At 40.2% G+C, this 23,872-nt stretch overlaps 1 protein-coding gene and 1 long non-coding RNA gene across 5 annotated transcripts in view; one reads left to right on the top strand and one right to left on the bottom strand.

The window, feature by feature from the left end:
* The window catches only part of NUSAP1 (nucleolar and spindle associated protein 1), a 45,684-nt gene that overhangs the window by 13,430 nt on the left and 8,382 nt on the right, over positions 1–23,872 (top strand). The window contains exons 3-8 of one of the 4 annotated variants that reach the window (XM_045449980.1): positions 2,473–2,616; positions 3,418–3,520; positions 6,205–6,306; positions 13,446–13,555; positions 17,710–17,885; positions 21,768–21,925. In XM_045449980.1, the coding sequence (XP_045305936.1) occupies positions 2,473–2,616; positions 3,418–3,520; positions 6,205–6,306; positions 13,446–13,555; positions 17,710–17,885; positions 21,768–21,925 (793 nt within the window). Of the gene's footprint in view, positions 1–2,472; positions 2,617–3,375; positions 3,533–6,204; positions 6,307–13,445; positions 13,556–17,709; positions 17,886–21,767; positions 21,926–23,872 lie in introns of all 4 variants that reach the window. The other 3 variants (XM_045449979.1, XM_045449978.1, XM_045449977.1) reach the window with 3 other exon arrangements.
* On the bottom strand, positions 21,654–22,906 carry LOC123583134. Its single transcript, XR_006704746.1, has 2 exons — positions 22,792–22,906; positions 21,654–22,562 (listed from the first exon to the last, which is right to left on the bottom strand). It is a non-coding gene; the product is annotated as an uncharacterized LOC123583134 (long non-coding RNA).

Genomic DNA, 23,872 nt, shown 5'->3' with positions numbered 1-23,872 from the left:
CTATCAGGTCATGATCTCAGGGTCGTTCAGTTGAGCCTTGCATCGGGCTATGCACTGAGCATGGAGCCTGCTGGGATTCTTTCTCTCTCTCTCCCTCTCTCCCCTTCTCTCCTCCTCTCTGCCCCTCCCCCACTAACACTCTTTCTCTCTCAAAATAAATAAAATATGCTGATACATAGGTCTTACCAAACCCAGGCCAACCAAATCAACTCTCAGGGGGTGGGGTCCAGGCACCATAGTGAAATGGATTGAAAAATCAGGATATAAAACATTCACCCCACCACTTCCACAAGCAGAGCACCAGGTGTCACTACAAACTACAGTTTGTAATATTGGAAGGTTTCTCAGTAAGGAAAGTCAGTGTTATTAAGCAAAGTCCTCTGCCTTCTGGCATTCAAGGATTCTTCTACATAATAGCTTCTTCCCCACCTAAGGACCCTTGTACATCAGATTGCACCAGGTAACAGGCCCTCCCAAACATCCAAGCCTCTAATGAGGTCTTCCTTGTTTTGAAATAGGATAGACAGCACCAGTCACCAGTGTGAGAGAGCTTAAGATAAATAAAAAGACCCTAAAGGAGACTGAGATGATCAAGAAAACAACAAAAGCTTTAAGAACTTAATGATTTGTTAGCTCTTGGAATCCAGGCACACAGACAAGGAACAGATGGTTCAATTAAGGTTATGTAACAAGCTATAAATGTTCACAACTTAAAGAGAAATAGATGACAGTGAGCGAGAAAAGGAGGACAAAATGAAGGGAAGCATAAGGATGCGGCACTTGGAATTTACAGGATATACTGTGTAGTTGTGAGACAAGATTGAAAGGCTTAGAATCTTTAAAGCAGCAAAGGTGACTCGTAGAATGACTGAGGTGGTGGCATGCTGTCAGGAAGAAGATGGGAGGTGAGAGTGGGGCAGGAGCTAGATTTCAGTATATGAGAGGCACTAAACATAGCGACTGAAAATACAAATGAATATCCCACTAGCAAATCACGAGTGATACATAAATGACTACCTGAAGTTAAGCCCTAGAAATGGGAAGGGTAGGGCAGAGAAACAATTGCTTTCCATTATACTCTTTTCAGTACTGGATTTTTTTTTTTTAGCCGTATGTGTCTAATACTAGTTTATTTAAAAACGTTTGAATTTTTCTAAAAACAAAAACACCAGGAACAGATCAAGCCTATCCTTTATAGTCTTCAGGTAAGAGAACATGTTTAAGAAGGCCTTCCTCATACTCATGATAATATATTCACCTATTTTGTTTCCTAGGGCTTTTTTTTTTTTTTTTTTTTTTAACATTTATTTTATTTTAGAGAGAGAGAGGGAGCAGGGGAGGGGCAGAGAGAGAGGGAGACACAGAATCCAAAGCAGGGCTCCAGGCTCTGAAGTGTCAGCACAGAGCCAGATGTGGGGCTCGAACTCATGGGCTGTGAGATCTTGACCTGAGCTGAAATCAGACGCTCAACCAACCGAGCCACCCACATACCCCAATTTCCTAGTGCTTTTATAGTTTCCTTTCTACATTTAAATCTTGTACCCATCCACATTTCCTTTTGGTGTGAAAGAACTAAGGTTCCTTGCCCTCCCCACAAAGATAAAAAGCATCGTTGTCTCTGTATCATGTGTTGAATAATGAATCCAGTCTTCCGCCATTAATACTAATAAGTGCAAATATTATACTGTGCTTTTTTTTTTTTTCCTAAATGTTTATTGAGAGACAGAGATAGAGGCAGGCACAGAGAGAGAGGGAGACAGAATTTCAAGCAAGCCCTGCACTGTTAGTGCAGAGTCCAACATGGGGCTTGAACTCCCAAACAGCAAGATCATGGCCTGAGCCAAAATCAAGAGTCAGATGCTTAATCGATTGAGCCACCCAGGCCCTCAATGAGTTCTTATAAAATAAGCAAGTTTGTATGTTATCTTTTGGTACCTTTATCACCCTGTTGTGATAATTTAGCTCTTTACTTTTAGTTTATGGTTGTACAGGTGCTGTTCTTACCTTACTCCCTTATTTTGGCCTTGACAAGTTACTTTGGACTCTGAGCCTCAATTTTTCCATCTGTAAACTGGGGATAATGTTACTACCTATGTCCTAGGCTTTGAGGAATGAATGAGATAACCTGTATAAACACTAAGCCCAGTAAAGATGTGATATTAGCTGTAATTATTAGTTAGAGCATACTGCCTGTCAAATAGCATATACTCAAAAAATTAATGCTAATTGGCTTAATTACACTAAGAAAACATTGAATGCTTTCTTACACTATTTTTTTCAAGCTGGGGTTGTTAAATGTGATTATTTCTTTTGGAATACTCTAAAATTCTTGTCCTGGACTATAATTCAGTACAAGAGAGTATTAAAATTACCTTTTGTAAAATAGTTTTTTTATTCAGTTTAAATTCTGATTCTTCGTGAACATCATAACTCTAAAAATAGGACATGGCAGATTAATGTCTTTCTCTTCAGGATGGAAGTCAAATTTCTGCATTCTCTTGTGATGAGGCTGAGATGCAGATCAGCAGCCAGGAACAAGCTGAGAGGTTGCCAGTTGACCATGTCACCAAAATGAGGAGAAGGCGCAGGACAGTCCACAGAAACCCTGACTCCCAGGTGAATAGAAGTGTGAACATTTTGGGTACTGCCTGTGTCAAAATTGGTGTATTCTTACGAAGCTTTCTCTGAATTCCTTTATGGTACCAGATGGTTGTAAATTCTGCATGCTGTGAGGTCCATGAAAGCTCAGACCCAAGTCTAAGCTGGTCCTCATCACACTCTGAGTACTGGCTCTTGGGAAGCACTTAGGATTAAGCACAAATTAAGTATTTGTTGAATAAATATGAAAGTATTCACTTAATGATGAGTAGTAAGTAAGAAGGAAAGAAAAACCAGCATCAAATAAGGTGGTTTTTTTTTCTTTTCAACTGGCCTCAGACCTAGTGATCACTCTTGGGTTGATCTTTCAGCAGAATAGTCATATGATTAGCCAGGGGCTTCCTTCGCTTGCTTCACTTGCCTTGAGAGGACTCTGATTTTATTCTTCTTTTTTGTCTTCTTATGCAAATATAACTTTACAAGACACAGTCCTAATTTTTATTTTCTAGCTCTGTATACTCCCTCAGTCATTAGACTATCCATTTAGATTATTTGTTAATTTCTCATCCCTAAGAGATCGAATCTTGGCATTTATGCTTTTCAGTGGTCCCTCATATGTCTGTCCTATTCCCAAATTCACATTCTCAAGAGCCAATCTGTCACTCAGAAACCTAATTCTCCTACTCGTCTTCCTTCTTTGCAATTTGGGTGCCTATTTTTGGAAGGCAGTGGTGACTTCTTATTTAAATAATTCATTCCCTTTTAAAATTGTACCAGGATCATTCAGAGATAAAGATAAGTGATCCCATTGAATTCCAGAATCAAGAGAAGCAGGAAAACCAGAAACTCAGAACGGTTGGAGAAGTTCCTTCACCACCAGACGAGAGCCAAGGAGAGGAGAATGCAGTTTCCTCAGGAAAAGGTAGAACAGATGGTATGTCAAATAAGTAAAAAACCAAAAAAACAAACAAAAAAAACCCTGAAATTCCTGGGGGGTAGCCATGTGCGCTCATTTCCTAGGACTGCCATAACAAAGTACCACAAAATAGACCCTTTTTCTTGAGGTCACATCATGGTTACTACAAGTTAAGGCTTCATAACTTTTTGAGGAACATAGTTCAACCCATAACACCATGCTGTAGAACTCCTAAGTGTCTACAATGAAAACAAAAGTTTAAGCCTTTGAGACCTCTTCCGTATTGTGGAAAAACCAGAGTAAGAGTGGTAGCTGGAAAGCTTAGGGTAGTTGATTGCTTCTTGATGAGGAGAGTCCATGTTTTGTCCATCAACTCCTTCTGGCCTACTCCAGACACAGGTACAAAGACCTTTTGCCTAGTCAACCAAACAGTTAAATTTTTTAATAGTTTTTTAACAGTTTATATATATATATTTTTTTCACTTTTTTTTTTTTTTTATTTTTGAGACAGAGAGAGACAGAGCATGAATGGGGGAGAGGCAGAGAGAGAGGGAGACACAGAATCGGAAGCAGGCTCCAGGCTCTGAGCCATCAGCCCAGAGCCCGACGCGGGGCTCGAACTCACGGACCACGAGATCGTGACCTGAGCTGAAGTCGGACGCTTAACCGAGTGCGCCACCCAGGCGCCCCAACAGTTTATATTTTTTAACATAGGCCAGTTTTGGAAGTCCTCTGCCTTGGTTTGTCTAATGTGTGCTGAGGTTTAGATTTGGATCATGCACTTAGGGTAGGAATCCTGCAGGGTGGTCCTCCCATCAGCACCCGTAGAAGGCACAGGTGATGGCTTGTTAGCAGGTTATCACACTGGTAAGTTGCTCCTTGTGAAGTTGCTATTTTTCTATTTATAATATTTTATTATTTATAATAATCTGGTGAGGAGTGATTCTGACTCTAAATATCCTCTATTTCATGGAACTTTTCCTTTCTGGTTTTAGAGCCAAGGTCCAAGCAGAAGCCTCTGCAGTCCTTCGTGCTCTATCCAGTCATTCTTGTATATTTTATGGATGTATTGGGTCACCTTCAGGATGAGTGACATATTTATAAATAAGTACCATTTATTGAAAATCCACTTGGACGGATGGATGGATGGATGGATAGATAGATAGATAGATAGATAGAGATAGAGATATTTATTTATCTTTATTTATTTTGAGAGAGAGCAAGGGAGGGGCAGAGGGAGAGAGAGAATCCCAAGCAGCTTCCCTGCTGTCAGCCCTGAGCCAGATGTGGGACTTGAACTCCTTAACCATGAAATCACGACTTGATCTGAAACCAAGAGTTGGACGCTTAACTGACTGAGCCACATAGGCACCCCTGGATATTTTTTAGTAGATTGCCTCAAATTGAAAAGATGGCAGAATGTGGAAAGTGGTGAAGGAGGGAAAGTCAGTGAGGGAAAGTCACAAATGTATACACCATGATTTCAGCTGGATTTAAAGAACAAAAACAAAACAAGTATAGAAGCAGAGGACCTGAGGAAATATGTCAAAATGCTAATGGTGTTTATTTGCTTGGTGGGATTGTGTAATTTTTTTTTTTTAACGTTTATTTATTTTTGAGACAGAGAGAGACCGAGCATGAATGGGAGAGGGTCAGAGAGAGAGGGAGACACAGAATCTGAAACAGGCTCCAGGCTCTGAGCTGTCAGCACAGAGCCCGACATGGGGCTTGAACTCACCGCAAGATCATGACCTGAGCCGAAGTCGGACGCTTAACCCACTGAGCCACCCAGGCGCCCCTGTGTAATTTTTTTTTAAGATTTTGTTTTTTGTTTTTTGTTTTTTTTTTAACGTTTATTTATTTTTGAGACAGAGAAAGACAGAGCATGAACGGGGGAGGGTCATAGAGAGGGAGCCACAGAATCTGAAACAGGCTCCAGGCTCTGAGCTGTCCGCACAGAGCCCGACACGGGGCTTGAACTCACGGACCGCGAAATCATGACCTGAGCCGAAGTCGGCTGCTTAACCGACTGAGCCACCCAGGCTCCCCAAGATTTTGTTTTCATGTAATCTCTACACCCCAATGTGGGGCTTGAACGTAACCCCAACATCAAGAGTCGCACACTCAACCAACTGAGCCAGCCAGGTGCCCCAGGATTTTGTGATTGTATCGTTCTTGTTATAACAATAATCTGTTCATAGCAAAATTTTGAAAAAGTGTTCTTAAATTTCTGATATATTTATATAACCTCTGTACAGGAAGCATAAAATTTTTGGCTACTTGAAGCATATGAGCTAAAATTGTAGTGATGCTGTAACTCATTCTTTGTGCTCATTTTTTCCACCACTTTGGCAGACCCTGTCAAATGAAAATGCCCCATGTTACCTTCTAGATATTTCTTTTTTTTTTTTTTTTTTTTTTAACGTTTATTTATTTTTGAGACAGAGAGAGACAAAGCATGAACGGGGGAGGGGCAGAGAGAGAGGGAGACACAGAATTGGAAGCAGGCTCCAGGCTCTGAGCCATCAGCCCAGAGCCCGACGCGGGGCTCAAACTCACGGACCGCGAGATCGTGACCTGAGCTGAAGTCGGACGCTTAACCGACTGAGCCACCCAGGCACCCCTAGATATTTCTTAATTGGAAGAACTTGTTTTGGAATCTTTCATCATTTGTGTATCTTTGGATTCAGGTAATGAAGATTCAAAGGTTCCTTCGGAAAAAAAGAGGCCTCTCTACACAGATGGATTTTCCAAACCTGGAAAAAATAAAAGAACTGTAAGCACTACTCCAAGTAAGTTTTGCACACAAAGAAACAAAGTAATAGTTGGCCCCTTCAGGCTAATTCCAAATAGGCGGTGCACCAGAACAGCTGAAACCTTGAATGCTGGAACTGGGGCTTGCATTCTCATTCTCTAATTTTCTCACTGTGAGACCACGGGCAACTTATCCTCAGTAAACTCACTTCCTCAGCTTACAGTGGGAGTGGGTTATACCACCTTTTTCATCAGGTTGATACAGACATATCTGATACTGTGGCTTCAGTTCCAGACCACTGCAGTAAAGCCATTATTGCAGTTAAGTGAATCAAATGAGTTTGTTTCCCCTGTGCATGTAAAGGTTATGTTGACACTGTACTGTAGTCTGTCAGGTGTGTGATAGCATTATGTCTCAAAAAAACATACACATATCTTTAATTTAAAAATACTTTATTGCTTAAAAAGCGCTAACTATCATCTGAGCTTTCAGCAAGTAGTAATCTCTTTCCTGGTGGAGGGTCTGGCCTCGGTATTGGTGACTGTTGAATGCTTGGTATGGCAGTTGGAGTGGCTATGGAGTTTCTAAAAATAAGACAACAGTGAAGTTTGCCTCATCAGTTGACTTCCTTTCACGAATGATTTCTCAGTAGCAATGAATGCTGTTTGATAGCATTTTACCCACAATAGACTTCTTTCAAAATAGAGGAGTCTATCTTCTCAAACCCTGTTGCTGCTTTATCAACTAAGTTTATGGAATATTCTAAGTCCTTTGTTGTCAGTTCAACAATCTTCACAGCATCTTCACCAGGAGTAGATTCCATCTCAAGAAGCCACTTTCTTATCCATAAGAAGCAACTCCTCACCCATTACAGTTTTATCATGAGATTGCAGCCATTCAGTTATATGTATATAGCCTCCACTTATTCCAGTTCTCTTGTTGTTTCCACATCTGCAGTTACTTCCTCCACTGAAGTTTCCTCAAAGTCATCCTTGAGGGTTGAAATCAGCTTCTTGCAAACTTGGTTGTGTTGATATTTTGATTACTTGCGACGAATCACAGATGTTCTTAATGGCATCTAGAGTGGTGCATCTTTTCCAGAAGGATTTCAGTTTGCCCAGGTCCATCAGAGGAATTACTGTCTATGGCAGCTATACCTTACAAAATGTATTTCTCAAATAGGACTTGAAAGTCCAAATGATTCCTTGATCCATGGGCTACAGAATGGATGTTATGTTAGCAGGCATTAAAATACCATTAATCTGGAGCGCTTGGGTAACTCAGTTAAGTGGCCAGCTTGGGCTCAGGTCACAATCTCACAGCTGGTGAGTTCGAGCCCTGTGCTGACAGCTCAGAACCTGGAGCCTGCTTCACATTCTGTGTCTCCCTCTCTGTCTGTCCCTCCCCCACTCATGCTCTGCCTCTCTCTCAAAAATAAATGTTAAAAAGAGAAAGAAAGAAGGAGAGAAAGAAAGAAAGAAAGAAAAGAAAAGAAAGAAACTACCATTAATCTTGTACATCTCCCACAGAGATCTTGGGTGACCAGGTACATTGCCAATAAACAGTCACTCTTTTAAAGAAATCTTTTTTTCTGAGCAGTAGGTCTCAATACTAGGCTTAAAATACTCAGTAAATCATGTTGTAAATAGATGTGCTATCATCAAGGCTATGTTCCATTTATAGACCATAGGCAGAGTAAGTGCCATATAATTCTTAACGGCCCTAGGATTTTCACATGGGAAATAAGCATTGGCTTCAACTTCAAGTCACCGGCTGGAGTAACTTTTTTTTTTTTTTTTTTTTTTTTAAATTTTGAAAGCGGGAAAGCACAAGTGGGGGAGGAGCAGAGAAAGGGAGAGAGAGAATCCCAAGTATGCTCTGTGCTGTCAATATGGAGCCCAATGTGGGCCTCGAACTCAAAAACAGATCATGACCTAAGCCGAAATTAAAGAGTCGGACCCTTAACCAACTGAGCACCCAGGCACCCCAGACAGTAACTTTTTTTTTTTTTAATGTATTTTTATTTTTGAGACACCAAGAGACAGAGCATGTGTAGGGTAGGGGTAGAGAGAGAGTGTGGGGGGGAGACAGAGGATCTGAAGCAGGCTCTGAGCCGTTAGCACAGAGCCCGATGGTAGGGCTCAAATTCACCAACCATGAGATCATGACCTGAGTCAAAGTCAGATGCTTAACTGACTGAGCCACCCAGTTGTCCTGCAGTAACTTCTAATGAGAGAGTCCACCTGTCCTTTGAAGCTTTATTTTTATTTATTTATTTATTTAATGTTTATTTTTGTCAGAGACACAGAGCATGAGTGGGGGAGGGGCAAAGAGAGAGGGAGACAAGGAATGTGAAACAGGCTCCAGGCTCTGAGCTGTCAGCACAGAGCTTGACGCAGGGCTTGAACTCACGGACCATGAGATCCTGACCTGAGCCGAAGTCGGACGCTCAACTGACTGAGCCACCCAGGTGCCCCTGTCCTTTGAAGCTTTAAAGCCAAGCATTGACTTCTGTCTAGCTGTGAAAGTCCTAGATGACATTTTCCAATAGAAGGCTGTCTCATGTACATTGAAAATCTGTTGATTAGTTTAACTGTAGCAAAATTCTTGCACAGAGTAGTGATACCGAGGCTTTTCTTTCCAGGAAGCAACTTTATTCCTACCGGCACCACTCAGTTGGGTTCGTACCCAAAGAACTGAGCCCCGAACACCATGTGGCATAGTTTTTTATATATTTTTTTACTTCTTTGTTTCCCATATATGGTAACACACAAACATGCAGTCTTATTAAGTGGTTGCCTATTACAAGGTTGTGAGGGCTATTGTCACGTAGGCATACAGCCAGATTGCCTTGAGGTTTTTTTTCTTTCCTTAGGGAGGGGACCTTACTACATTCCCCACTTTGATGTTTGGACCCCTCTATTTAGGGTCAAAGAGCATCATCTTGGTTTAGAGGTTTATATAGGCTGTCCTATATAGGCTGTCCTTCCACATATCTAGTATGGTCCACCTGGGGCCTGCCGTTTGATAGCTGCGATGACATTGTCCCAGGCCTGTCGGAGATGAGAGAAGTTAGACAAGGGGTGGGGATCTGGCTCAAGGTGATCTGGGGTCCCCCACCATTGGGTTTTTCTGGCAGTTGAGTTATAAAATCTTTGGCCTAGGCATGTTAAGTTTTTGTTTTTGTTTTTGTTTTTTTTAATTTTTTTTTTTAACGTTTATTTATTTTTGAGACAGAGAGACAGAGCATGAACAGGGGAGGGGCAGAGAGAGAGGGAGACACAGAATCTGAAACAGGCTCCAGGCTCTGAGCTGTCAGCACAGAGCCCAACGCGGGGCTCGAACTCACGGACCGTGAGATCATGACCTGAGCCGAAGTCGGATGCTTAACCGACCGAGCCACCCAGGCGCCCCATGTTAAGTTTTTAACAGAGATGATGATGAACTTTTTCTCCACTAGGCAAGACAGTTTTTACCAATAATTGGGCTTTTGAGAAGCCAAACCCTGGTAGTAGGACTGGGGTATTTTGTTTTACTATAAGGTTTGTGGGGATCTAATTTTTTTAGTCTCTTATGGCCATCATTTCCCCATGTTGGTACCAACGAAGTATCCTGTCCACAAAAGGAAGGTGAGTGTTAACAGAAACTTCTCACCACATTTCTAGCTGGCTGTGGCGGCCTCAGTAGAACAAAAATCACAATAATAGTGAGAAACAAGGCGTGACAGTGCATCACAGTAAGGAAACATAGAGAAGGTAAGGATAGTCTTTTGTTTCATTGGACTGTCAACTCCTGTAGCTTCTGCTGTGCGTGGATTAGTCAGCTTCCCGAGTGACTAAAGCAGGGCTGCAGTCTCCTGGAGGCTCCAGAGTTGCAGACTGCTTTTTCCGTATGGTCAGCTTGCATGGCATTGATGGATCAGGAATGCACTCCCAGTTTTGAGATGCTGGCTTCACTCTGCTGTAGTGAATCCAGGGACCCACTTCTACTACCATTACTGCAATAGGGGTGGACAAAATGACAGTGAACGGTCCCCTCCAGAGAGGTTTTAGGGGTTGAACAGTTCATTCCTTTATCCATATTGCATCTCCTGGTGTAAAGGGGTGAGCATCTGTGGTCAGATTCATAGGTACTCGTTCCCTGACACACTGGTGTAAGGTAGTTAGGGTAGACCCAAGGGCCCGGATCTGTTGTCTTAGGATTAGATTGTCTATCTCATTTAGATCCCCTCTTTATGCCCTTGATAATGGGGCGGTGGGGGGACGCCTCCGATTTGCAGCTACAGTCTTTTTCCCTGAAGATCCCTTATCTCTCCCTGCCTAATATTAACTCTTTTCCTATTTATTTCTCCCCTGGAATAGGGCCTGTAACTACTGTTAGGTAACAGGAACAATGAACATTCTGGCTTCTTCAAGCTGATAAGGGATGGTGTAGGGGTACAGCAGTTAGAGTCTACCCAAAGGTTGGTCGAGTGGCCCACAGTATAGTTGTACAGGAAGGCGGCGTAAACATTAGCAGACACAAAGAGAAAAACACAAGGTAAAGATGATACTGACCAGCAAGATGGCATCTTAAGATAATGTCTACAGTTTCCAAACCTGTCAAATAATCTAGGAGAGACCCTGACTTTGTAAACAACGTATGTCAGGGAATCTCTCATAACCCAAATGATAGAGAAGCAGAAGCAGTAAGTAATCAATGGTGGCTCTTTTTCCAAGAGTTTGGCCCTAACTTAATTAAAAAAAAAATTTTTTTAAAGCATCTGATGCCTGTGAGGTGTTTAATTTAGAGTTTTGGCTGAGTATAAGCAGACAGTCTACTTTATTTTAATGTGTAAAACTTTTTTAAGAGCCAGGAGTTCTAGAGAAAGAATGAAGGCAGCCATTTACCATAATTAATTTGCAAATTTTTAGATAAGCCAAACCTGGGTATTATTTTATAAAGCAGAATTTTTGTTACTTTTGTGACTTTTCTGTCTTGTAGGGGAAGGCCTTTACCCAATTAGTAAAGAGAAAACAAAACAGAATCCAAAGCAGGCTCCAGGCTCTGAGCTGTCAGCACAGAGCTTGACGCAGGGCTTGAATTCAGGAACTATGAGATCATGACCTGAGCCGAAGTCTGACTGTGACCAAGCAAGACTTTCCTGGTCGTCATAGAATGTATTAATTTTATTTTGGCCCAACAGTAACTTATGTATTAATCATTGGCCATTGAGGGAAGGGGTTAAAGGGCCAAAGTCAAGGTCTATTCCCTGCCTTTTTCAACAATGCCCACATGAATATGTTTCAGCCATGTGGATATCCATTTTTGGCATACAGTGGGTTAAGTTTAGTATCTTAGTAAAAGCCCTTCATATATCACCCATCCCTCATATGGCAGAGTCATCCGTTCCTCTGCTAAACAAGAACAACACAAATGTGGAGGATTTGGAGGCCAGCATCAAGAGTATTGCCATTATTTTCCCAGCCTTTGGATCAAAGAAGGAATTTTAATCTTAGCCCTGTGTACTTTTAAAATCCATTTATTTTAACCTTACTCTGTCCTGACCACACATAAAATTTCTTTTTAAAGATTTTCCTTCACGAACCTTCTACAACTTTTCTTTGCATTTAGATTTTGTCCCAAGCCCTTTTGCTCCAAATAACCAGTCTCATTTAGGACAAAGTTACTTACTTTTACCTTCAACAAAAATACATTTACATTTCTTATATCTTTCTTTCATATCTCCTACTTAGCTACACACAGAGTTGCTTTTCTTATTTTTATCAGCTTTAACTACATTTAGCAGAATTTTAACTCTTAGAAACCTTAGTCTCCAGTGAAACCTAAGTAGTAACCAATCGTGAACTCTGTTACATCAGAATTTTTTTTTAGATGGCGAACTTATGAATCCATTAAGCACAAAGCATGTTTTTCAACAGTTCCAAATATCCTTAGTTTTCTTGCAACAAGTCAAGCACAAACCTATACCTAGTAATTCATATTTTAGCCTCTCTCTGGTTAGATATCCAATGAATTCAATCTGAATTTATCATGCAAGCAAAACCTTAACATTTTAGGTTACCAAAGACTTTGAAAGCTATCTGAACAATTACCCATGGAAACTTTGAGACAGACAAAATTAACCATCACTTTAAGTCATCCTTTTGTTAACAAATTGGAACAGAGATAACATGAGCTTATTTGACCTTCAGCAAATCTAGGTAGAATGAAAGTTTATGTTTTGTTTTTTTTAATGTTGATATTTTTATGTGTATTATTTTTACTGTTTATTTTTTAGTAACCTCTACACCCAACCTGGGGCTTGAACACATGACCTCAAGATTTCAGACTGACCAGCGCCCCTAGGATATTCTTTTTCAACATTTATTTATTTTTGGGAACCCCTAGGATATTCTTAATCAGAATAGCACAAAGCAGGGATCAGCCAAGTACTGCCCACTATGGCCTGCCTTAAAACCCTTAAGCTAAGAATGGTTTTTATGGTTTTAAAGGATTATAAAGGGTTTAAAGGGTTACAAAAAAAAAAAAAAAATATATATATATATATATATATATATATATATATACATACATACACATAAATTTGACATTTTATAGTGCTTAGAAAGCTTGAGATCAAGGATTGGCAAACCTTTTCTGTAAAAGGTCAGACGGTTAATATTTTTGTCTTTGGGGCCACATATGGTATGATCTCTACCATATATACACACACATACACATACACACACACACACACACATACACACGTATACATATGTATACAAAGACAAAAATATTTACCGTCTGACCTTTTATAGAAAAGGTTTGTCAATCCTTGATCTCAAGCTTTCTAAGCATTATAAAATGTCAAATTTATGACTAAGGAAAGGCAGCCATTTGATTAATTGGTGAGGGGGGAGGCAAACCTATTACTCTTATTCTTTGGATTAAACCAAATATCAGGAGTAAAATGGACAATGGAAAAATGGTAAGTGTTTGATAGGTTATGAGATGAATATAATTTGTTCCTGACTTTCCAAGAACTAAAAGACTTGAAATTAAAGTTTTAGCAAAGATGATGTTGAAGTTGACAGGGATGCAGAGAAGAGAATAAGTATTAACAGAAAGACAAAGGGAAGATGAATAAATGGAATTGTCTTGTTACTAACTTTCATATTTTGGGGAACATTCTAGACTTTAAGAAGCTTCATGAGGCTCGTTTTAAGGAAATGGAGTCCATTGATCAATATATTGAGAGAAAAAAGAAACATTTTGAAGAACACAATTCATTTAATGAACTGAAGGTATGCCGATAAAATCGTATACTTTTTTACTTTTTGTTGTTGTTATTTTTAATCTCTATCCAACATGGGGCTCAAACTCACAACCCCGAGATCAAGAGTTGTATGCTTTACCAGTTGAGTCAGCCTGGTGTCCCTAAAATTATGTTCTTAATGGTACTGAACCATTTGATTTTAATCTTGGTACCTTAGCTAATACAGCCAGCTTTTTATTACTCTACCATTGGAATGGATTTGAGTTTAATGTATATTTATCATCTGAAATTGATTCCCCCCACCATAAGAATTTTCAAAACTCTCCAAATTAAACAGGGAGTCCTCACTATAAAGAATGAATTCCAGGGGTGCCTGGGTGGTTCAGTTGGTTAAGCATCCGACTTTGGCTCAGGTCATGATCTCGAGTTTGTGAGTCTGAGTTCTGCATCGGGCTCTGTGCTGACAGCTCAGAGCTTGGAGCCTGCTTTGGATTCTGTGTCTCCCTCTCTCTCTCTGCCCCTCTTGGGCTCATGCTCTGTCTCTCTCAAAAATAAATAAATGTTAAAAAAAAAAAAAAAAAAAAAAGGAAGTGAATCACTTTTACTGGCTAACTTAGAGGCTTCCTGATAACTGAGCTCCCTGGGGGCCCCTCTACAGGTCCTGCTGGACTCAAGGTCCCTTCAAGTAAGAAAAGGTGAACTCAACCTTGAGGTTGAGTTAGCAGAGCAGTGAGTTGATGACATCCTGTTATGGCCTTACATGGTATCTGGTATTAAAGAGGTGCCACCCAGAGGGCTGGGAGACATTTATTTTCGAATTTAATAATACATACAACCTGCTTATTAAAAATAATTGGAAGCAGTCTGTGGTGTTACAACACAAAACAGTATAAAATTGATTTAAAAGGGGCAGAACAAGATGGGTGCTTCAGTGGCATCTGACTCTTGATTTTGGATTAGGTCGTGATTGCATGGGTCATGAGTTCAAGCCCCACATTGGGCTCTGCACTGAGATTTTCTCTCTCTCTTTCTGCCCCTCCCCCACTCATGCTGTCTCTGTCTCTCTCTCTGTCTCTCTCTCTCTCTCTCTCTCAAAATAAATAAATAAACTTAAAAGATTCAAACTCGGATAATATCTTTTAAAAAAAAATAAAAGGGGCAGAGCATGAACACTGTTAGCAGGGACAGTGTCTGCTGTATCAGTCACTCCGTTGAGTTTTGTATTTTCTGATACATAGGCCAATAGAGAAACACACTGGGTGATGAATTTAAAATTTTTTTTTTAATTTTTTTTTTTCAACGTTTATTTATTTTTGGGACAGAGAGAGACAGAGCATGAACGGGGGAGGGGCAGAGAGAGAGGGAGACACAGAATCGGAAACAGGCTCCAGGCTCTGAGCCATCAGCCCAGAGCCTGACGCGGGGTTCGAACTCCCGGACCGCGAGATCGTGACCTGGCTGAAGTCAGACGCTTAACCGACTGCGCCACCCAGGCGCCCCTAAAATTTTTTTTAATGGGGCATCTGGGTGGTTCAGTTGGTTAAGGATCCGACTATGGCTCAGGTCATGATCTCATTTTGTGAGTTCAAGCCCATGTCGGGCTCTGTGCTAACATTGTAGAGCCTGGAGCCCACTTTGATTTCTGGGTCTCCTTTCTCCCTGCCCCTCCCCTGCTCACACTCTGTGTCTCTCTCTCAAAAATAAACAGTAAAAAAGTTAAAAAAAAGAAACATAAACCATAAGCTTCTTAGTGAGAAGCTGAATCTACAGTAACAAACATTCATTTAAACTATTTATAAAACCACTGTTACATAGTTGAAGACACCATTTATCAACCAGTTAACAATGGCAAAGCCAAGCCATGGCATTTGAATGCTTCCGTCTAACACCCTGGGTGGAGAATCAGACAAGAGATACTCAGTGTCCCGTAGTAACATTTTCTTAAACTTTAGCAAGGGTTGAATACCTGGACAGGAGGTCCATACTGATGCTTTACAGAAAGTAGACATGTAGTTCCTTTTTTTGTATATGCATGAGCTAGCTGCAAATATGCCTGCAGCAGGGCTAGTCCTTTCCCTTACCATGAGGCTAGGTCTACTTAAATACTTGATTGAAAGTCAAGTTGTCTATACTACGTAATACGGGTGAATTAATTTCCAGGTGAAAATTAAGGGCAGAACAACTACCTCAATCGGAAACTTGTGTGTAGGCCTGAAGATGTGTTGAATACATGAGTAAATTATTTTTTACTGATACCCCATCTGAATGAGTTTATTTCTAAAATCTCATGCCCACTTCCCACTGTACAAGGAATAGATCTATCATGGGTTATTTGGTATGATCTGTTTGGAAACTGGAAAATAAAAAATAATTACAGTGACTTCACTATAGCTGATAGGAAGTTGTTATTAACAGTTGACATGTTTTGGGATTGGTCATTGGATAGTGTTAGATAATCATAAATAAGAGATCCTAGACAGGATCTTGACTTTGATGGTTAGAGCAGGGAAACCTATTTGACTTAGTCACCAAAGGCTTTTTCTACAAACATCAGAAACATTGTGCCCCGAGATGCATGTTTATTTTACCAACAGTGGAAATGATGAAATCTTAAAATCTTTATTAATATGATGTGACAAAAATCCCAGTTGAATTAGCATTTCTTTCATCATTATATGTTTATATGTTATAATTGGCTGAGGGTTTTTTGGTGAATTTTTTTCTCAATTTTTAATGCATTTATTACCCATTTATATTAATGCTATAATATATTGCAAATATTTTCCTACAGTTTATATTTTAACTATATTAATGGTGTCTTTTATCTTGTGAAAGGCTTTTTTTAGTTAAATTTACCCACCTTTTCCTTTTAAGGGTCTGAGTTTTTTTGCTATGTCCCTCCTATTCCAAAAATCATAAAAATGAGCTTTTAGTTATTTTTACTGCTTTTATTATTTTCCCCTATATTTAATCCTTAACCCACATCTTTGTGTAGATGTATGATTGAGCTCTTTGCTTTGTTAAGACTGAATAGGATTTTTATTGGTAAAAGAAAGGGAGGAATTGATTACATGCATTGTTAACAAAATGAATTAGTACTACTACAATCAACGGTATAATATTCTACCTGAAGAAAAAGTCAGAAAGATTGATAAGGGCTAGTAGGATCATTTCTACAATTTAAGTTGCTCAAACAAAGGTGTAGAGTTGATGGTCCTGACACCAGGTGAACTGTGAGGAGACACAGCAGGGAAACTGGGAATCTTCGGGGAAAGATAGACATAAAAAGTGTGGTTAAATAGAAGAGCGTGCTTGTTACGTCTAACCTGGGCTCTTGGCTTATGGTACAGATGTGTACTTAGTAAATATTTTGGTTTTAACTTTGTCCCACTTAAGAATCTCTTCTGCTTGTATGTTGAGATGAGAATTTAACATAATTCTCTTACTGCTTTATTTCCTAGGATATAATCAGTATTTTTCTATCTTAAAATTTCAGTAGTCCCACAACTGTTGTCCGTTAACAAAGTTGTACTTCTTCTGCTTGCAACAGAGTTTAAACTAGTGATAGGAAGACATTGTTATTCTTTGTGCCTTGACAATATCAAAAAAAAAAGATGAGGTAGGAGGACTCTTCCCAGTCATTTCAAAGGGAGCATTTCCCTCTCTCCCTCATTTGGTTTTAGTTTTTTTGTTTCTTTGTTCTTTAAAGAACTTTTTAAGAAACCACTGGAGGATAATTGGGGTAGGGGTGGAGTCACTTGTAGATTACTCATGCTAATTATGTAATAGGTGGTTCTTCAAGTTTATATTTAATAAACTGCGTATCACCTTCTCAAAGATACCATATGTCCAAGGGAAGCTACTTATCCTCCTTTCTGGCCACAGGGGATTGTTTAGCCACATCCTCTAGTCAGAAAATACCTGGGTTCATGGCAGCTTGGAAAGGCTTTCTGTCACACATGACTCAGCACAACCAGAAGTTACTCCTAACTCAGTTACCATACCAAGGCAAGTTGCAAGGCACTGCCCACCTGGCAGGTAGGAATAGGATGACGTGGTGAGAAGAAAAGATAACAAGTGGGGTTAAAATTGGGATAGAACAAGGGGATGAATGGGGGTGCTCTGGAGACAGTATCCTCTAAGAAGCCAAACTTGAACAAGGTTGTGGGTGTCTTTCTTCAGAAGCCTCCTGTCACTAAGGGAAAAGTGGCGACCCCAGTTCCTCTCAGGGGAAGACTCCCTGTGGCTTGTACTCCCACCAGCCAGCAACGCTCGCAGGGGGCCGCAGGCCGCAGCACCTTGTGCGGGAAGGGGTCCACCAAGCGTCCTGTTCTGTCAGCAGCTAAAATGAACGTCAGGTAAGAAGAGGACGAGATCTCAAAGCTTTACTGCTTCGTGTACATTTCAGGTAGATGGCATCAAATGTGTTTCAATGTTGGTGAAAAAGAAGGCAAAGAGGATCAGAACAGAAAGATCAACAGATGATTTTTATAAAGTCTAATCTTTCTTTCTTTAAATTTGTGTTCTGTTTTCTTATTTTATCAAATTTCTCTAAGCTCATATTTGGTTCATAAAATAGAAAATATATATGGATATTCATTTTGTTAGTTTAATGCATGCCTGCAAAGATACATAAAATTTTTCCATTGACTTAAAAGTAAAGTTGAAGCTAAATTCCTACAGAAAATCTCTCAGTGCAGTGAACTAAGTTGACTCGTCCTAAAGTAGAAATATTATAACCCATTGGGTACTACAGTGTCATGGCCATCATGCCTCATTGATCCCTCTTGTTTCTTGTGCCTTTCCTGATAGCAAGATAGCCATCAGGTATAAGCATCACAGAGATGAAGATGTTCAGGCCCCTTTTCTTTAATACTGAAACATTTTTTTTTTCTTTAATTTACATCCAAGTTAGTTAGCACATGGTGCAACAATGATTTCAAGAGTAGATTCCTTAATGCCCCTTACCCATTTAGCCCATCCCCCCTCCCAAAACCCCTCCAGCAACCCTCAGTTCTCCATATTTAAGAGTCTTTTATGTTTGTCCCCCTCCCTGTTTTTATATTATTTTTGCTTCCCTTCCCCTGTGTTCATCTGTTCTATGTCTTAAAGTCCTCATATGAGTGAAGTCATATGATATTTGTCTTTCTTTAATTTCGCTTAGCATACTACCCTCTAGTTCCATCCACATAGTTGCAAATGGCAAGATTTCATTCTCTTTGATTGCCTAGTAATACTCCATTATATACATATATATGTATATATATACCACGTCTTCTTTATCCATCCATCAATGGACATTTAGGCTCTTTCCATACTTTGGCTACTGTCAGTAGTGCTATAAACATCGGGGTGCTTACGCCCCTTCAAAACAGCGTATCTGTATCCCTTGGGTAAATACCTCATACTGCAATTGCTGGGTCATAGGGTAGTTGTATTTTTAATTTTTTGAGGAACCTCCATACTGTTTTCCAGAGTGGCTGCACCAGTTTGCATTCCCACCAGCAGTGCAAAAGAGATCCTCTTCCTCTACATCCTCGCCAACATCTGTTGTTGCCTGAGTGGTTAATGTTAGTCATTCTGACAGGTTTGAGGTGGTATCTCATTGTGGTTTTGAGTTGTATTTCCCTGATGATGAGTGATGTTGAGCATTTTTTCATGTGTCAGTTGGCCATCTGGATGTCTTCTGTGGAGAAGTGTCTATTCATGTCTTTTGCCTGTTTCTTCACTGGATAATTTGGTTTTTGGGTGTTGAGTTTGACAAGTTCTTTATGGATTTTGGATAATAACCCTTTACCTGATATGTCGTTTGCAAATATCTTCTCCCATTCCATCGGTTGCCTTTTAGTTTTGCTGATTGTTTCCTTCATGGTGCAGAAGCTTTTTATTTTGATGAGGTACCAATAGTTCATTTTTGCTCTTGTTTCTCTTGCCTGTGGAGGCGTGTTGAGTAAGAAGTTGCTGTGGCCAAGGTCAAAGAGTTTTTTGCCTGCTTTCTCCTCGAGGATTTTGATGGCTTCCTGCCTTGCATTTAGGTCTTTCATCCATTTTGAGTTTATTTTTGCATATAGTATAGGAAAGTGGTCCAGGTTCATTTTTCTGCTAGTTGCTGTCCAGTTTTTCCAGCACCACTTGCTGAAGGTACTCTCTTTATTCCATTGGATATTCTTTCCTGCTTTGACAAAGATATTTGGCCATACATTTGTGGGTCCATTTCTGGGTTCTCTATTCTATTCCATTGATCTGAATGTCTGTTTTTGTGCCAGTACCATACTGTCTTAATGATTACAGTTTTGTAATACATCTTAGGTGCGGGATTATGATGCCTCCAGCTTCGGTTTTCTTTTTCAAGATTGCTTTGGCTATTTGGGGTCTTACCTGGTTCCATACAAATTTTTAGGGTTTGTTCTAGCTCTGTGAAGAATGCTGGTGTTATTTTGATAGGTATTGCATTGAATATGTAGATTGCTTTGGGTAGTATTGACATTTTAACAATATTTGTTTGTCTTACCCAGGAGCATTGAATCTTTTTCCATTTTTTTGTGTCGTCTTCAGTTTCTTTCATAAGCTTTCTATAGTTTTCATTGTATAGATATCTCACCTCTTTGGTTAAACTTATTCCTAGGTTGTTGTTTTTCTTTTTCTTTTTTTTTTTTTTTTTAATTCTTAATCTCCGCACCCAGTGTGGGCCTCAAACCCACATTGAGATTGAGATTTCACCTCTGAGACTGAGATTGAGAGTTGCACACTCTACCAACTGAGTCAGCCACGTATCCCTGGTTCTCTCCTTTTTCAAGGGCATTTGCAGCATCTAATAGAGGTGGTGCCTGGTAACACTTCCCCCAACACATGCAATTATTTGACATAGTTTTTAATTTTTTTAATTTTTTAAAAATATTTATTTTTGAGAGAGACAAAGTGAGAGCAGGGGGAGAACAGAGAGAGAGGAAGACACAGAATCCAAAGCAGGTTCTAGGCTCCGAGCTGTCAGCACAGAGCCCGACGCGGGGCTTGAACCCATGAACAGTGAGATCATGACCCAAGCCGAAGTCGGACGCTTAACTGACTGAGCCACCCAGGCACCCCTGACGTAGTTTTTAGAGTTTAAAAATGCCCTGATGTTTAGAATTCTATTTATTGAGTTAGCTTGGAATATGAAGTAGCTATAGTTGGCAGTTTGGATTGTATTTAATACTACTTAAGGACACCATGGTCAGGGGTAAATATTTGCTACACTGCAGTATACAGAGCAGCCTGGATTTCACGGCACTTCTCCTGACATTCAGTTTTCTTAACTGTGTTGTAAAATGTTTTGTAATAATTTTGAGTGTTGATTCAGGATTACCACTATATCTTTAGTAGAAGTCCAGAAGTTCTCATCTGTTAATTCTACCATCACCACCATGTATATTAATATCTGTCCTTTCTGAATTTCACTGAATCTAAGGACCCCATCAACCAGAGATTCACCATTATCTTAGGGACCTTAAAAAAAAATCACTGCCAGGGCACCTGGGTGGCTCAGTTGGTTGAGTGTCCAACTCTTGTTCTTAGCTCTGGTCGTGATCTCACGGGTTGTGAGTTCAAGCCCCACAATGGTCTCGGTGCTGATGGTGCGGAGCTTGCTTGATATTCTCTATCACCCTCTCTTCCTCTCCCCATCTTGTGTTCTCTTCCTCTCAAAATAAACGTTAAAAAAAAGAAAAAATCACTGCCAGCTATGATGTGTTGCAAATTATTAAACACATCCCAAGTTCAGACATTAAAATGTAGAAAAACTCTGCATCATAGAAACAGTGAAATGTCTTTATGGCAATTTGCCAAGAGTAGACAATGGGCTTATGTACATTTCAAATAAATGGCATTCTTCTAGGAAGATGTAAGATCTGTTCCCGTTACTTATTTGGCATAGCAGTCTCCTGTTCCCTCTGACTTGACATCATCAGGAGGAGAAAGTACTTCCTAAACTGTAACTTGAACCCCCCGGCAGCTCCTTTGAGCTTTGCCTTGTCCTGTATTGGTCAAGGCAAGGAGAGCAGAGAATACAAAACCATATTTTACCAGAAAAGTTGATAAATGATTTGCTTTAGTATCAGTGTTTTAAAATGTTTACTCTGCAAAAGAGGTTCATTCACATAAATATTTATTGAGTCCTTTTGCTACTTGGTGACAGGTGTGTGTTTGATACAAGTTACTCTTGACATAAGCACTAATGTCTTGTACCCCACTGTCCTGTTTAGGTTTTCAGCTGCTACCAAAGATAATGAGCATAAACGGTCACTGACCAAGACTCCAGCCAGGAAGTCTCCACATGTGACTATGTCTGGGAGTACCCCAAAAGGCCAGGCTGTGCTTCAGACATGCAAGCTGAAGACCACAAAGGGGAATTCTGCTTCTGGTAAAACAGAACAAAAACTCTGGTTCATCTTTAAGCATGTAACTTCCTGAAATTAAGTATTATATCTGTTTACTTAAAGCTACTCCATATCCATAAAATCAAAAGCAAAAATTTGACCATAGCATATTTTTCATTTTATATTGGTGAGGAAAATGCCAGACACACAAACAAACAAAAAAAGTGATTACCGCCTGAGGACTCTATCCTGTCTAGGAGGAGTCCTAAGATGGTAACCCTCCCTGAAGAGCATTCAGCTCCTTCTCAAACTCAGGGATGAGAAGGAGGATCAGAGTATGCATTACAGCCTCTGTTTGGTCTTCTGGGACTCTGAAACAGGATTCCAGAGTTCATGGAATAAATGACGCACTATGGACCAGTAAATTGTATAAGCCAGAATAAGCCATATGGATACTCTTCTACACAAAGTCTACTTAATTAGTACCTACATTGACCAGTTGGTTTTCAAAAGAATACTGCAATAGTGGTATGAAGTTTAAAAAAGTCCCACCAGCAGATTGAGGCTTGTATTAGAATTAAGTATGTCAAGATTCTCCGGAGAGTCCTACTGAATGTGTCAGGAGAGAGCCTTGATCACATAGAAAGGGTTGCCAGCTTGCCCAAGACTAGAGCAATCCAGCTGGAGCTTCACGTTTTTTTTTGTTTTTTTTTTTTTTTTTGGGACAGAGAGAGACAGAGCATGAACGGGGGAGGGGCAGAGAGAGAGGGAGACACAGAATCGGAAACAGGCTCCAGGCTCTGAGCCATCAGCCCAGAGCCCGACGCGGGGCTCGAACTCACGGACCGCGAGATAGTGACCTGGCTGAAGTCGGATGCTTAACCGACTGCGCCACCCAGGCGCCCCCTACCTGGAGCTTCAGACCAAAGGAGAGTACAGTGTCGATAATAATCAGTGTGGAGACTGTTGAGAATTTCGTCATACCTTAAAGATAGAATAATGAGAGACTGACAACTATATTTTAAAAAGGTCCAAAATGGTGGGAACAGTAAGTTTATGATTCCTCCTTAAATGAGCTAATTCCCATTCTAACCTTTAATTTACACCAGCAAGCAGACATTCCATATAACATTATATTTTGTTGTTGTTGTTGTTGTTAAATGTTTATTTTTGATAGCACACAATAGGGGGAGGGGCAGAGAAAGGGGGACAGAGGATCCAAAGCAAGTTTTGTGCTGCCAGCAGCAAGCCTGATGTGGGGCTCGAGCTCACGAACCACAAAATCATGACCTGAGCCGAAGTCAGATGCTCAACTGACTGAGCCATCTAGGCACCAGTCCATATAACATTCTAAATCTTACAGTATGGGAGAAAGGGGACTGGGCAGAGGGCAGTACTAAAAATGGAGTGGACTTGGCTAAGATACGACTGTGTTATTTTACAGAGAGCTGGGGTCACAGAGTAGCAGCCCTTACCTCGTAATGAGAAAGGACTCAGAAATGGTCACAGATAAGGACATGAGGCAGAAACTAAATGTTTACCATATTCAGAGCTTTCTCCTCATGGTAACTCAGGGGTGTGCCCAGTTAGGATGGGATAGTTTTTTCCCTAACAGATAGGAGTTTTATGTAAAGGAAATAAAATTGTATGATTTCTTTTCCCTGTGATTTGCTTCTTTCACTCAGCATAATGTTCAAGAACCATCCGTATTGATAAATGAGCTAAAGTTTATTCATCATCACTGGTACGGATGTATTTCAATGTATCTGTTTTACTCCTCATGGACATGTGGATATTTCCAACTTTTGTTATTATGTATAGCGTTAGGACCATTCTTATTAACCATGTCTCCCATACACATATAAGAGCTTCTGTAGACCTAGGATGGACTGCTGGTCAGCAGGGTTGCAGATGGCTACTGTACAGGTTGAATTGTACCCATTTAAACTCTCATCAGCATTGTGGGCAGCCCCAGTGTTTCCCACCACCAC

Source organism: Leopardus geoffroyi, chromosome B3 (assembly GCF_018350155.1).
Source record: "Leopardus geoffroyi isolate Oge1 chromosome B3, O.geoffroyi_Oge1_pat1.0, whole genome shotgun sequence".
Classification (NCBI taxonomy): Eukaryota; Metazoa; Chordata; class Mammalia; order Carnivora; family Felidae; genus Leopardus; species Leopardus geoffroyi.
This window is presented reverse-complemented; position numbering and strand designations above follow the sequence as displayed.